Source organism: Hydra vulgaris, chromosome 05, assembly GCF_038396675.1.
Source record: "Hydra vulgaris chromosome 05, alternate assembly HydraT2T_AEP".
Taxonomy (NCBI): Eukaryota; Metazoa; Cnidaria; class Hydrozoa; order Anthoathecata; family Hydridae; genus Hydra; species Hydra vulgaris.
In genome coordinates, this window is record NC_088924.1 from 14,045,550 (window position 1) to 14,057,998 (window position 12,449).

General features: G+C 28.4%; 1 protein-coding gene across 4 annotated transcripts in view; it reads left to right on the forward strand.

The window, feature by feature from the left end:
- Positions 1–12,182, forward strand: part of LOC136080597 (uncharacterized) — an 85,275-nt gene extending 73,093 nt beyond the window's left edge. For 3 of the 4 annotated variants that reach the window (XM_065797447.1, XM_065797446.1, XM_065797449.1), the window contains 2 exons: positions 4,913–4,996; positions 9,874–9,929. In XM_065797447.1, the coding sequence (XP_065653519.1) occupies positions 4,913–4,936 (24 nt within the window). In that variant the 3' untranslated portion in view covers positions 4,937–4,996; positions 9,874–9,929. Of the gene's footprint in view, positions 1–453; positions 2,301–4,150; positions 4,600–4,912; positions 4,997–9,873; positions 10,041–11,899 lie in introns of those variants that run through there. The other variant, XM_065797448.1, reaches the window with a different exon arrangement.
- The last annotated feature ends 267 nt before the right edge of the window (positions 12,183–12,449 follow it).

Genomic DNA, 12,449 nt, shown 5'->3' on the forward strand with positions numbered 1-12,449 from the left:
TAAGAATATATCTGGAACAGATCTTGAATGATGTCCTTTCTTTTTTAGATAAGGTGCAAAAATGCATTTTAAAAATTTACAATGCTTTTGCAGCCAACCTTCAACTATTGTCACATCGTTGTAATGTTGCTTTTCCTTCTCTTTTCTATAAATACTGTAATGGGCACTGCTCGAAAGAGCTAGCTACTAAAATTCATTCTTCTTGTTTTCCCAAGTCAAATATATATATATATATATGTTAGGGTGATTCAGATTGTAATAGAAAAAAAAAAATGTTTACAAAAAGCATTCTCCTCAAGGTTGCCTGTGTTCATTTATCACCTAGGATCATGTGTACCAAAAATTAGACTAAAAGAAGCAATTTTAGGGGTTGCCATCTTTTATAAGATGAATTAACCATTGGTAAAATTTTGTGGTTCTCTCAAATTTTGCAAATTTGTTTTTTTATTTTAGATATATATATAACAATATATTTTGAATAGAAATTATTATGGCAACCACTAGATCTTCTGCTGTGGTGTGGCTTGTTGGTAAACCTACACAAACTCTGTTGACTTCCTTCCAGAGGAAGGAAGTCAACAGAGAAATTCTTTGAGTTGGAAGAATTCCAACTCAAAGAATTGACAATGCAGAAAGAAAGTTAAAAATAACTTTATGACAAATATCCTTGAAGAATTTTTTGATATATCAACCAAAAATGCATCAGAAGTTATGAAAAATGATGAAGATAAAGCATTTTTACATCAGCAGCAAGAAGATCCATTAAGTTGTAGCATGGCAGGAATTAATCGGAATTTAACAGCTAGGAAGGCACGGAAACGAGTCCGAGAAACTAAAATGGAATTGAGGCGTCAAAGCAGTAAAGCGGAATTGATGGAAAAAACAGAACTTATTTCTTTTTCATCAGCAGTTGACATTGTGAGTGAAAGTAGCTCAAGTTCCTCGGATGATGATGAATATCAGACTACTTCCGCTTCCAGCACACTTAGCACAAGTGGTTCAACGAAAAAGAAGATGAAAGTTCTAACAAATAATGTTGTATTGTCTCTTGATTGTGTTAATATTTCTGATCGTCGTGCACTCTTTGTGGTTGGAACAGTTACTCAGGCTCTTGGTCACTCTCTAAAAGATTAATCATTGTCGTACAGCACAATCCGCAGAGAAAGGCGATCTGTTCGTGAAGCGCTGACTACAGCTGACAAGGTTGATTTTTCTCCTGATGATCCACTTCTTCTGCATTGGGGTGGAAAGCTCTTACCTGATATCACTGGTGGTCAAAAAAAAGTGGATAGAATTGCCATCCTTAAGGCTGGTGGTGGGGTGGAAAAATTGCTGGGCGTTCCTAAGATTGATTGAGGTACAGGTGAGCAACAGGCTGATGCTTGCATGAAGGCTCTTAAAGATTGGAAATTGGAAGAACTTTTCCAGGGACTGGTTTTTGACACTACTTCATCCAACACTGGGTTTAACATTGGTGCCTGCACAATAATAGAGCAGAATCTTGACCGTAATCTTATATGGATAGCATGCAGACACCATGTCTTTGAAGTCATGCTTTCCACCATTTTAATGACTGCATTTGGTGGAGGACCTAAAGTTGGAGTTTTTAATTGTTTCCAGAAGCAATGGCCAGCAATCAACAAGGAAGTGTTCACTATAGGGAATGAAGAATTGTTTAACTGTGATTTTTTTCTCAAACTCTGTGAAGAAATGGTAGTGTATTATGGTGAAGCTATTAAAGGTCAACAACCTAGGGATGATTACTTAGAACTCTTGAATTTGTACCTTATTTTTCTTGGAGGATCAACTGCTATATCGGAGTTAAATGTAAAGTTTCGGGCACCAGGTGCAACACACAATGCACGTTGGATGGCAAAAGCTATATTTGTTATTACTGAAAAGGATAAGAAAGGAATAACAGACATAAGTCTTTTTGTGGCATTTATATACGGGCAGTATTGGAATGAAGCTTCGTTAGCTGAACAAGCACTATTCAATGATGCCGAGCTTCTTCAACGAATTCAAGAATATCCAAAGCGTACAATAGCAATTAATGCATTCAACATATCTTGAAATGAAGCACAAGGTTCGTCAAATGAAGGTTGTCAAAGATTGCGCGAAACGAGACATAGCACTTATAACATCCTTCAACAAAAGCGTTATGAAAGATGAAAACCAAAAGCAGTTTTTTCTTCGATTGATTGATCTTCACCGGAAGAAATTTCCAGTTGCATCAAAGTCTCCTCTGATGAAGATGACTGTTGAATGATGAAAATGACATTACTTGGACATTAGTGAATGTAAGTTTATGAATGAATTTTTGTTTTTTAGATTTGTTATTGAATGAAAAAAAATAAGCTTTATGTGTATTTACATTATATAGTTTATAAAATAATCTTTTTTTAAATGTTCGTTTTGCTCCATTTTTTGTTACTGCATAATGATAAGCTTTGCTAGAAATTTAGTATAGTTATACTAATATTAGGTTATATATATATTACATATAGGTTGTTCTATAGTTATAGAATAAATATGTTTAATTACAATAAATTATCTTAATTAATTGTAGTATAATTGTATATGTAACTATAATATATTATCATTGTAATTACTATAATTATACTAGAATTATAGTAATTACAATGTTTTATACGTTGTGTACATGCTTTTAATTTTAAGTAATTAAACAAATGAAAAAGTAAGAATTTTTATATTGTTTTATTTTAAATTATATTTATCAAAATAAAAAAATGATATATGTAGCAATTCAACTTGTCTACCACACAGGCACTTCTACACGTGTCTATGTCTGTCTCTAAACACATTTTTTTAAATTCGCTTACCAATTGTAGAAGATTTGTCTTTATATACAATTATTTTTTGAGTTAACCCCAAAGGAAGAAATCTGGAAGTAAAAGGTCAAGTAAACAAGCAGGCTGTTTGTTTGAACCTTGTCTGCCTATCCATTGTTGAAGGAACTTACTTGACAGGAGTAATTAGCAGATGCTGATCATGTTAAAAATAAATAGCACATTTAACTTTAAACCATAACAATTCTTCAAACATTTGTGAGTACCAATTGCCTGTGACCAAATTGCCAAAAAAGTATGGACCGATTAGAATACCAGAAGTTATTTCATACCATGCCATTGCTCCATTCTTTGAGTTAAGCAAAGGTATTTGTTTGTACTAATTAGAGTAGGCCCAAAAGCAAAAATTAATAAAAGTTTATAATAATGTTCGGTGTGAATTGGCTTTCCTCTGACTAAATAATTTTGTTAATCAAATACTGTTCAGTGTGAGTTGGCTTTCCTCTGATCAAATAATTTTGTTTATCAAATTTTGACTAATTAATAATTTAAATAATTTTGACTTATCACTAAAATCCATACTTTTGTTAAAATCGTCTTCACTTAACTCTTGTACTGTACTTGGTCTGAATAGTTGAAAACCTACTTCTTGAATAGAACTTTATTAGGTGTTCATGCTCATCACCATTCCAATAGTTCCCTTTTAAAAGGAAAAATGGTCAGTTTCTTTGACCATTTTTCCTTTTAAAAGATTTCTTTGATAATTCGAACAGCTTCCACTTTAATAATAGAACCGATCTTTCTTGATCATGAACACTGCCTTCTAACATTTTGAAAATTTTCAAATTTTGCAAATAAAAAAGCAATTTGAATTCTTCAATAAAAAAGTTGTGAAATCATGCTCTTTTATATATATATATAAAAAAGTTATTTGACTTAATATATATAGATTTTTCATAAATATATTTGTATAATTAGGAGCAATTTTTAAAATAAGCACAATTACTCAACTTACCAAACATCCTAAATTTGCATAATTACAATAAGTTATTCTGAGCACTTTTTAACTACAATGTTTTTTTTGTAGATACTTTTGTTCTTTTAGTAGAAATTTGGTTCGTATATAAAAATTTTAAAGTGTATATCTTTTTCTGCATTAATTGTTGTTCCCACTAGTATTATCCAAAGGTCACATTATTTACCAAGTTATTTACAAAGTTATTTACAAATAGAGATCCCCAGAACTTTTTTTTAGTGTTTGGGATTTAATGTAGGGGCAAGTATAGTATTTGGTCTATGTTCTCTTGTATGGTAGATGTAAAATTGTTTGATTCTAACAGGCAATGATGCTACAAAGATGATATTGGGTCAGTTTTAACCAAGCAATGAATCAATGCATCATTTCTAACATTGTTGACTTTTCAGTGTTTTCACTTTTTGGCAGCATATGATCCAGTTTTGACATTATGATCAAGGAAGTTATTAACAGAATACAAGAAAAAACTTCTATTGCAGTTGTTCTTATTTCAGTTCTTGGTAGATAAAATAACAACCTTAGCAACTTTGTAATCTAAGATGTCTGATTTTTTGCCCATTCTGCACCAAAAATAAAAATTTGCCAAGAGTTTATGCATTACACATATATACTTGATCAGCTGACTAATTTCTGATTGGATAACACTTAATCAAGCCATGTATATGTGGTTAGTGGCATGACACATTTTTTTAATTTTTATTAAAGTTTGTTTTGTCTAGAGAAGACCCACGATAGGGGAGTGGCCTTTCTAAGGTAATCATGTTTTATTTTAATTGATTTTCGCTCTAATATGGTGAAGACATTAAAAAAATTTTTTTTTTTAGGGTCATTTTAATATACCTAAAAAAAAAGTTTTTTAATGTCTTATAATATTTTAATATGCATATTTCCAAAAATAATATTTATTAATTATAATAAAAGTAAAATATATCTAATTAGTTTTATTAATTTTTAGTCTGTCTTGTTTCAAACTTATTACTGCACAAAAAGTGAATTGCTCTATTGTAACTTAATTACAATAGAGTAATTCACATTACTCTACTATGTAACAAACATTTTCTTTTAGCCAAACAATATTCTCGCGTTATAAAGTCTCTTATGATCCCAGAAGGAGTTCAAGTAGAAATTTTTTCCGAGACTGGTTATAAAGGTCAGTATTTTTATTTTTTATTGTAAACTATTTTGTTATTTATTATTTTAGAAAGAGGAAAAAAAAATTTTGTGAATTTAAAAATAAGGATCTAATATGATCACCATTTAACATAATATCATAATGTTGCAGAAATGAAAATATTATTTTTGACTAAACGCAACAAATTTTAGCGCTCTTTAATTTTTTTTTTACTCAAAAACTACCTACCAGATTTTTTTCTAGTTTTTTTTGCACATGGAGGCAAAAGGTATTGTTAATGTGTTGCATGGAGGCTAATGTGTTGTTGTTTGTTTATATTGCAGTTAAGTATTGATCATTTTTATCAAGTTAAAATGAGTAAAAAAATATTAAATTAAGAAAAGTGTTTTGAAACTTTTATTCAAAATCCTTCTTTGTCACAAGTTGACAGTTCAAAATTAACTGGTATTGCTTGATCTTCAGTTGGATTTAATTTGTGGCAATATAAAAAGACTATTTATCAAAAGAAAAGCAGGAAAAATGAAGAGATTTTAAGATAATTATAGAATTAAATCTGTCATTTGCTCCATAAACACAAATCCATGTCAGTTGCAGAGAGAGCAATTTGTTGTTCAAAAAAGCTATATTAACTTTAAAACTGAAAAAGCTTGTGCATTATTGAAGATAATGAAACTTATTGCAAAAAATAAAACTATAAAAAATTCCAAATATATTTTAAAACTAAAAAAGGCACTCCCAAGTTTTTTGTACAACAAGCAATCTGCTTCTGTTATGGTGCACTGTAAAAGTGCACCATATATTGCTTGTATAAATTTGAGCTCAAATTTGTATTTAGAAGAATGGTTAAAAAAATGTCATTTGCCATTCATTGAAAATCATGATATGCACACAATATTTTGGCCTGATTTCACTACAATCCAACATTTAATGAGTCTCTAGAATGGTATGAACAAAATGACGTACCTTAGGAAGCCAATTCTCCAAATTTAGCTAAAAAAACTCAGCCCAATTAAAACTACAGTTTAAAGAATTAAAAAATTGCAAGGTTATAGACCCCATTGTCCTTCAAAGCTTCTTTATTAATTGTTGACAAAACAAATGCATGCATTATAATGGACAAAGAAACTTACTGCACTTGTTTTTTTAACCCATTACCTAGACATTATTTCTACTCTGAAATTAATTAAGCCCATATTTACTCATAGTTCAAGACATTGGATCTTAAAAAATTTGGGGAAAATGTTGCATAATTGATGTTTTTAAATTAGTGTGAAATTAGCCAAGCCAGTAACAAAATTGTACAAGCATTGATGGCGAAGGTTTAACACAAAATTGGCCAGTTTCAGCCTCAACCAATCAAGAATTTATTTTTTGAAAATCATCAATTAATATATTATAAAAGAATAGAATAAATAAAAATAAATAGAGAATATTTTTAAAGAGACATGTTTTAAAAGTCAAATTAAAAAAGTATAGTGGGGAAAATCCTTTAAAAAAAAGAATAATCTTTAATCTAATTTTTTTTATTTTACTAGATTATTACAAAATATATTAGTAAGATTTTTAAATGTATCTTTAGTTTTTTTATTAATTACTATTTACAGTATTAATTTAAATATAGTTTTCACTTATTGTGTGTTTAATTTATTCATTTAAATGTGACAAAGTTTAAAATGTGTTTAATATTGTGTTTTTTATCCTTTAGAATCAGGCTATTTAACTTTTTTTTTGTTTGTTTATCAATGGTGCTCTATGGCCTACTTAATAACAGGCCTGAAAGACACACATTAAAATAAAATAAAAAATGTAGGCAAATAATTTGTAAGCAAATTAGTCGACTATAAAATTAAAATGAGCTGCTAAATTGCTTGTTGACAAAAAATTAGTTGTTTTTTAAAAATAACTTTCAAAAAAATAGTAATTTTTATTTCACAAATCAACAAACTTTAAAATATAAAATTTTACACCTTGAATAAGATTTTTCAAAAGATTACTAAAAAAAAACTTTTCTTCAACAATGTAAATTAGTTTTTCTTTTTAATATAACAAACTTCAAAAAATGTTTTACATTTATTTTTATTTCTATTTAATAACAATCAATAGAAGTTATTTCAATCATTTTTATGACAACTTAAACACTTTTAAAGCAGGTTCTTTTGTTGATCGAGGTGTTTAAAACTTGCTATAGTTGTTAAATAATATGTTAGATATTTTTCCATGAAATTTATCTATGTTTTCGAAACCATAAAATTCTGCTATCGCCATTGTTATATTTATAAGACTTGTCCAACAATCTGAGGACATGATATGATGGAAAAATATATAGTAATAAATAACCCATTGACACATATTGTCTCCAGGTAACTTCAATCCACCTCTGTTAAGTTTTTTTGTAAAATCTCCAAAATCATCTAAATAGAAATTTGTATCACTTTTGTCTCCATTGTTTCTGTTGATGTATCCTGCAATAAAGACATATTAGTGCCATTTTTACTGATTTAGATAAGACAAACTCCTTATTTGAAAGATTATGAAACACATTAAAGGTATTGTCATCTTTTGGTAAAAATTCACATTTCAAACAAGTATGTTCACAACTTGTTTGAATTCTATTAAAATCGGTGTGTAAATCAAAAGAAGCTTTGTTTTCTTAATGTTTACTTTTTGTAAAGTTTGTTGAACATTGATGAAATTTTTCAGTGATCTCATTTTTTCAATGGGATCACTGAAAACGTTTCCTAGACATACAAAGTCATTTGAAGTACTAAGGAGATGCTTTGTTAACTCAACCACTCCTGCATTTCTGGATGAATCTTTAGTGCAGTTAATGTTTATGCACATAAAATTTGAAGACTTTATGCAATGTTCTGTTGTTCTATGGGTTTTGGAAAGATAGACACTTGATTGAGCTTTGATAGTTTAACAATAGAATTGTTTTCCAACTCAAGCAGGTTTTTTAAGTCAACACACTTTGCAGTTTTTTCAATGTCACAGTCAGAATATCTTCAGTTAACCAATTATTTCTAAGAGATTTGATTAAATGGACATAATCATAGAGCAAAAAAATGTTTTCAGTTGTCCCCCATGTACAAATCAAACTGAATTTTTAAAAAAATGCTTGATTCACTCTAATATTATCACAAAAAGTTGCAACAGTATTGCCATTACACGAAGAAACTAAATTTACCATATCAACAACTTGCTCATATTGAAAATCAGCACTTAAATGATACACTGGCAGAGATTTGTACAAAAATTTTTAACCTCCAAATAATGAACAAATCATAAAACTTAAAACAGTAGTAGTTGCAAATGTTCTGAATTATTTACTGCTTTTCCAAATAAGTTGATACATTAGTTGTAGTTTTACATAAACTTTGTCAATTATAATAATGACATTTTTTTGTCAAGGACCTTCAAGATGCACAAAATATTTGTTAAGGAAATCAACATCCTCTAATTTAGCAACTTTTGATATAAGTTTACCAAGTGAAAACACTTTTCATAATCATCTCTAATACGAATGTAAAAAGATCTTGAAATTGCAAAATACTCAAAACCCCTACTTAGAATTTCTGATGAATATTTTTTATTACCAACAAATGTTAATGAATGCATGGTAATAACTTGTTAGAGGACATTTTTTTTTAATGATCCATTTCAATGGAGTGTAAATATCGAATAGCTTTAATATTTTGTAAATAAGATGAAATTTTATGTATTCGGTTACTTCATTACATGCACTGCAGTGGTTTAATTGTGCATCTAGATCCACAATGAAAACCTTAAAATTGCATATTGGTTTTAATTTTTAAAAGAAAATATGGAGTGGCAAAGGTATCAATATAATCTTTAATTTGGATTATTACCCATCATCTACTATAAAAAAAATTACTGGAAAAGAAATTTTGCTTACTTTTTTACTAAGATCATCAATACAACTAATTTCATACAAATCCAAGTGAGATGAAATTTCATCAGCTTTTACGTTACGTGTAGATGGTAGTGATTTTGTTGTTATTATTTTGGTGGAGGTTTAGGAATTTGTCTTGGCAATAAACTGATAAAAATAGTTTATGGATTTAAAGGACAAATTTTTACTATGAACTCGACAGGTTTCATAATCAAATGGCCAATGATTTTCACAAATAAATTTATTTGGATTGTCTGGAATATTTCTCTTGGTATTGCATGAATATATTTGGTGTGTATATATATATATATATATGTATATATATATATATATATATATATATATATATATATATATATATATATATATATACACACATAAATATTTCGATACCATTTTTGATACTATATTAACTTAGTTTTTAATATATACAATATTTAAAATTACACATGATGATTACACAAAAATAAAAACTAACAATGTTAAAAACCAGCCAACAATTTCCATTTTATTCTTATAAACATCTGCCTACAGTTTTTTTTTATTTTGCATATCTTTCAGGCCTGTTATTAAGTAGGCCGTGTTGTACTCCTAATAATTAACAATGAAAAAAAAATAAATTGAGGTTTTCTTTGTTTGCAGAGACATGAAAAGAATATTCATGTTAGTTTTTTTTTTTTTTTTTTTTTTTTTTTTTTTTTTTTTTTTTTTTTTGCTGTTGTAAAAACACTCAGGAAAAATCAAATATAGGTACAAAACTCACAGACAAGAGAAAAGAATTTTGACTAAACTCTGCCGAAATTATCTTCAAAATTTTTTTGTAAACCATGATTTTATTGTAAACTATGCTAATTGTTAATTATACCTACTGTTTGTTATTTTATAACACTGTATATTTAAAAAAAAAATAAACTTATATTTTATTGGATCTAAAAGTAACAGCTAGAAAGTAAATTTCTTTTTAAGTTTAAAATTTGTTTAGGTGATAAATATGGACCATTTTATGGCCCGAATTCAATTGACGACTTTTGTCAAAAAGACACCACAGTATCTATGAAGGTTTCACATCATAATAAAGAAGTTTCAAAGATGGTGAAGATTTGTAAAGGATTATCTTTTTCTCTTCAATGCGAATACCTTGAAGTTAATGTAATGAATTTAATGACTTTTTTATCTTCTTTTTTTTTTAATAATTTTTTTTTTTTACTTAAAACTTTTGTTGCCTAAAGTTTTGTCCTGATTCGATAATTTTATTATGTTCACTTTAAACTTTGACCGTGGTTCAAACAGTGTAGCTTACAGTTTAACTTTGCATCTCATCCTGATCAACATATTGGAAGTTCTCTGCAATCAACCAATATTATACATTCTTTGTGATTTAATAACTTTTTACTATCTTTAAGGTATTTGGCTTGACTTAAAACTATACGTGAACAAGGTTTTGGTTGCATATAAGTTTGATAAAGTCTATTGATAAACCTATTTTATGCATATAAGTTTGATAAAGTCTTCAATATTGGTTTTTTGATTAATTGGCGTAGTTCTATCTGTTTGTTGCCATTCATTAATTGTTATTTCTTTATTGTTACTGTAAATTTTTACCGGTAAGAACACTTTTTAAGCAATAATGCCAGGGCGTGACGAACATCAATGTAATATGCACGTTGCATTATCCCTATTGCAAACAATCTTTCCCATCAAATTTTTATAGTCTTCTGTTTTAGGAGCATTAGCTAACGGTATAAGGTTCTGAAGATATTGGTTGGCGTCTATTCATTGGTATTTGGCCATTGGTTTAAGCTTAATAGGTGACACACCGATTGTATGTAAATTCGGACTTTTATTAGGAGCTGGACGTTTTTCTTGTTCAGATTCAATCTGACTATGCTTTGATCTATTGATTTTACTTTTTTATTTATTTTTTCTTCTGTAACAACTACTACACAATTTCCACCCAGGTAAAGCAGGAATGTTTTATTTTTTTAAATTTATTACCATTGATAGCAATATCTTCCTATTTCCTATAAAAATGCAACAAAATTAATATTAAGTTTAGAGCAGACGTAGTGGCGTAGTGGTTAGAGTTCTGGCTCAGAGTCCAGAGGTCCAAAGTTCGATTACGGCTTTAGCCCAATAAGTAACATTGGTAAGGTAGGAGGCCTAAACTTCCTAGTAAAATGCTCTTCCGCTGTGTTCTGTGGTATGGAGAAAAAGTTATAAAAAATTATTAGTAAACTTTTTAGTATATAAAAGAATTAAATTCATAAAACGATTTATATTGTCTACTTGGAAAAGCATTTATTTGTATTACTATTTCTGTAAAATATTGCTATTGTAAATAAATCATTTTTCTCATTTAAGGATATTAATGGATTTTTCTAATTACTATTACTAATAGTATGTTATGCTATTATAAACTTATTGTTATAAAGATTAAATCTTTAAAAATACCAGACTCGCTCATAAAAATACCAAAACCCCTAAAAAAATTTAGGGAGTTTGGGAAAAGTACCCTATACCCTCTCTACCCACCTCCCCGTCCATAAGCCTACCCTAGGTACAAAAAAATAGCATTGATATATAAATGTATATATAACTTCAAAAAGACCTTTAAAGTAACTATTTACAACATAAAATTAAAATGTAGCTTAAATAAGTTAGCAATAAATTTTAATGACCCATTATTTAAATAATAAAAGGCTGTATTTAGAAAAATCGAAAAATGAAATAATGTCTGAGTTAAGAGATTTTGAGTTGAGATTTTACGTTGTGAAAAAGCCCATAAAAATAAATGAGGTAAAATCTATTGTAAACTTTTCATTTAAGCATTTTTCAAAATCTTGTTAATTTAAAATGTTTTAAAATTCGGCGTGACATTATGCTTTTGTTGTGGTAGATATTTTTTTTTTCAATTTAAAGTAAAAATAATTGTTTAGAATTTTTTTTTTATTATCCCAGTAATATTTTATTGTAAAAATACTAAATATGTGTTATCTATTATTTTTCAGAATTATCCAAATACAAAGATTAACGGGTGCAATTATTACGGCGTTGGTGGAAAAATAAAGAGTATGGCGGTTCCAGCGGGTCTAAAAGTTGAAATGTGGTCGAATGTGAATTATAACGAAAAGGAATTAGGACCTTATATCGGACCTTTATCTCTGTCAGCTGTTGAAGGAGTAGGCAGCTCATTTGAAATTAAGTCAATAAAAGTTACAAACATAGAATAAGTAAATAATTTCAGCATGTAATTAATTAATTTATAAAATATAGTTATTTATATTCTATAAATTATGCTATTTTTTTATAGCAGAGCGTGATAAGGCTAGGTGACTGGGAGGCTAAAGCTAGGTTACTTTTAAGAATAATCAACTATTGCAAATATCAATAAAATATATTTAAGTTATAAAATAAATTAAAATGATAAAATGAAAATCGAATTTGTATGTGTTTTTAGAACTCATTTACCCTGGGTATGCAAAACTTGTACATTCATTTCTTAAATACTTTGAAAAAATATCAACGCGCTTGGAAATTATCTTGAGGTGCCCCAAGACC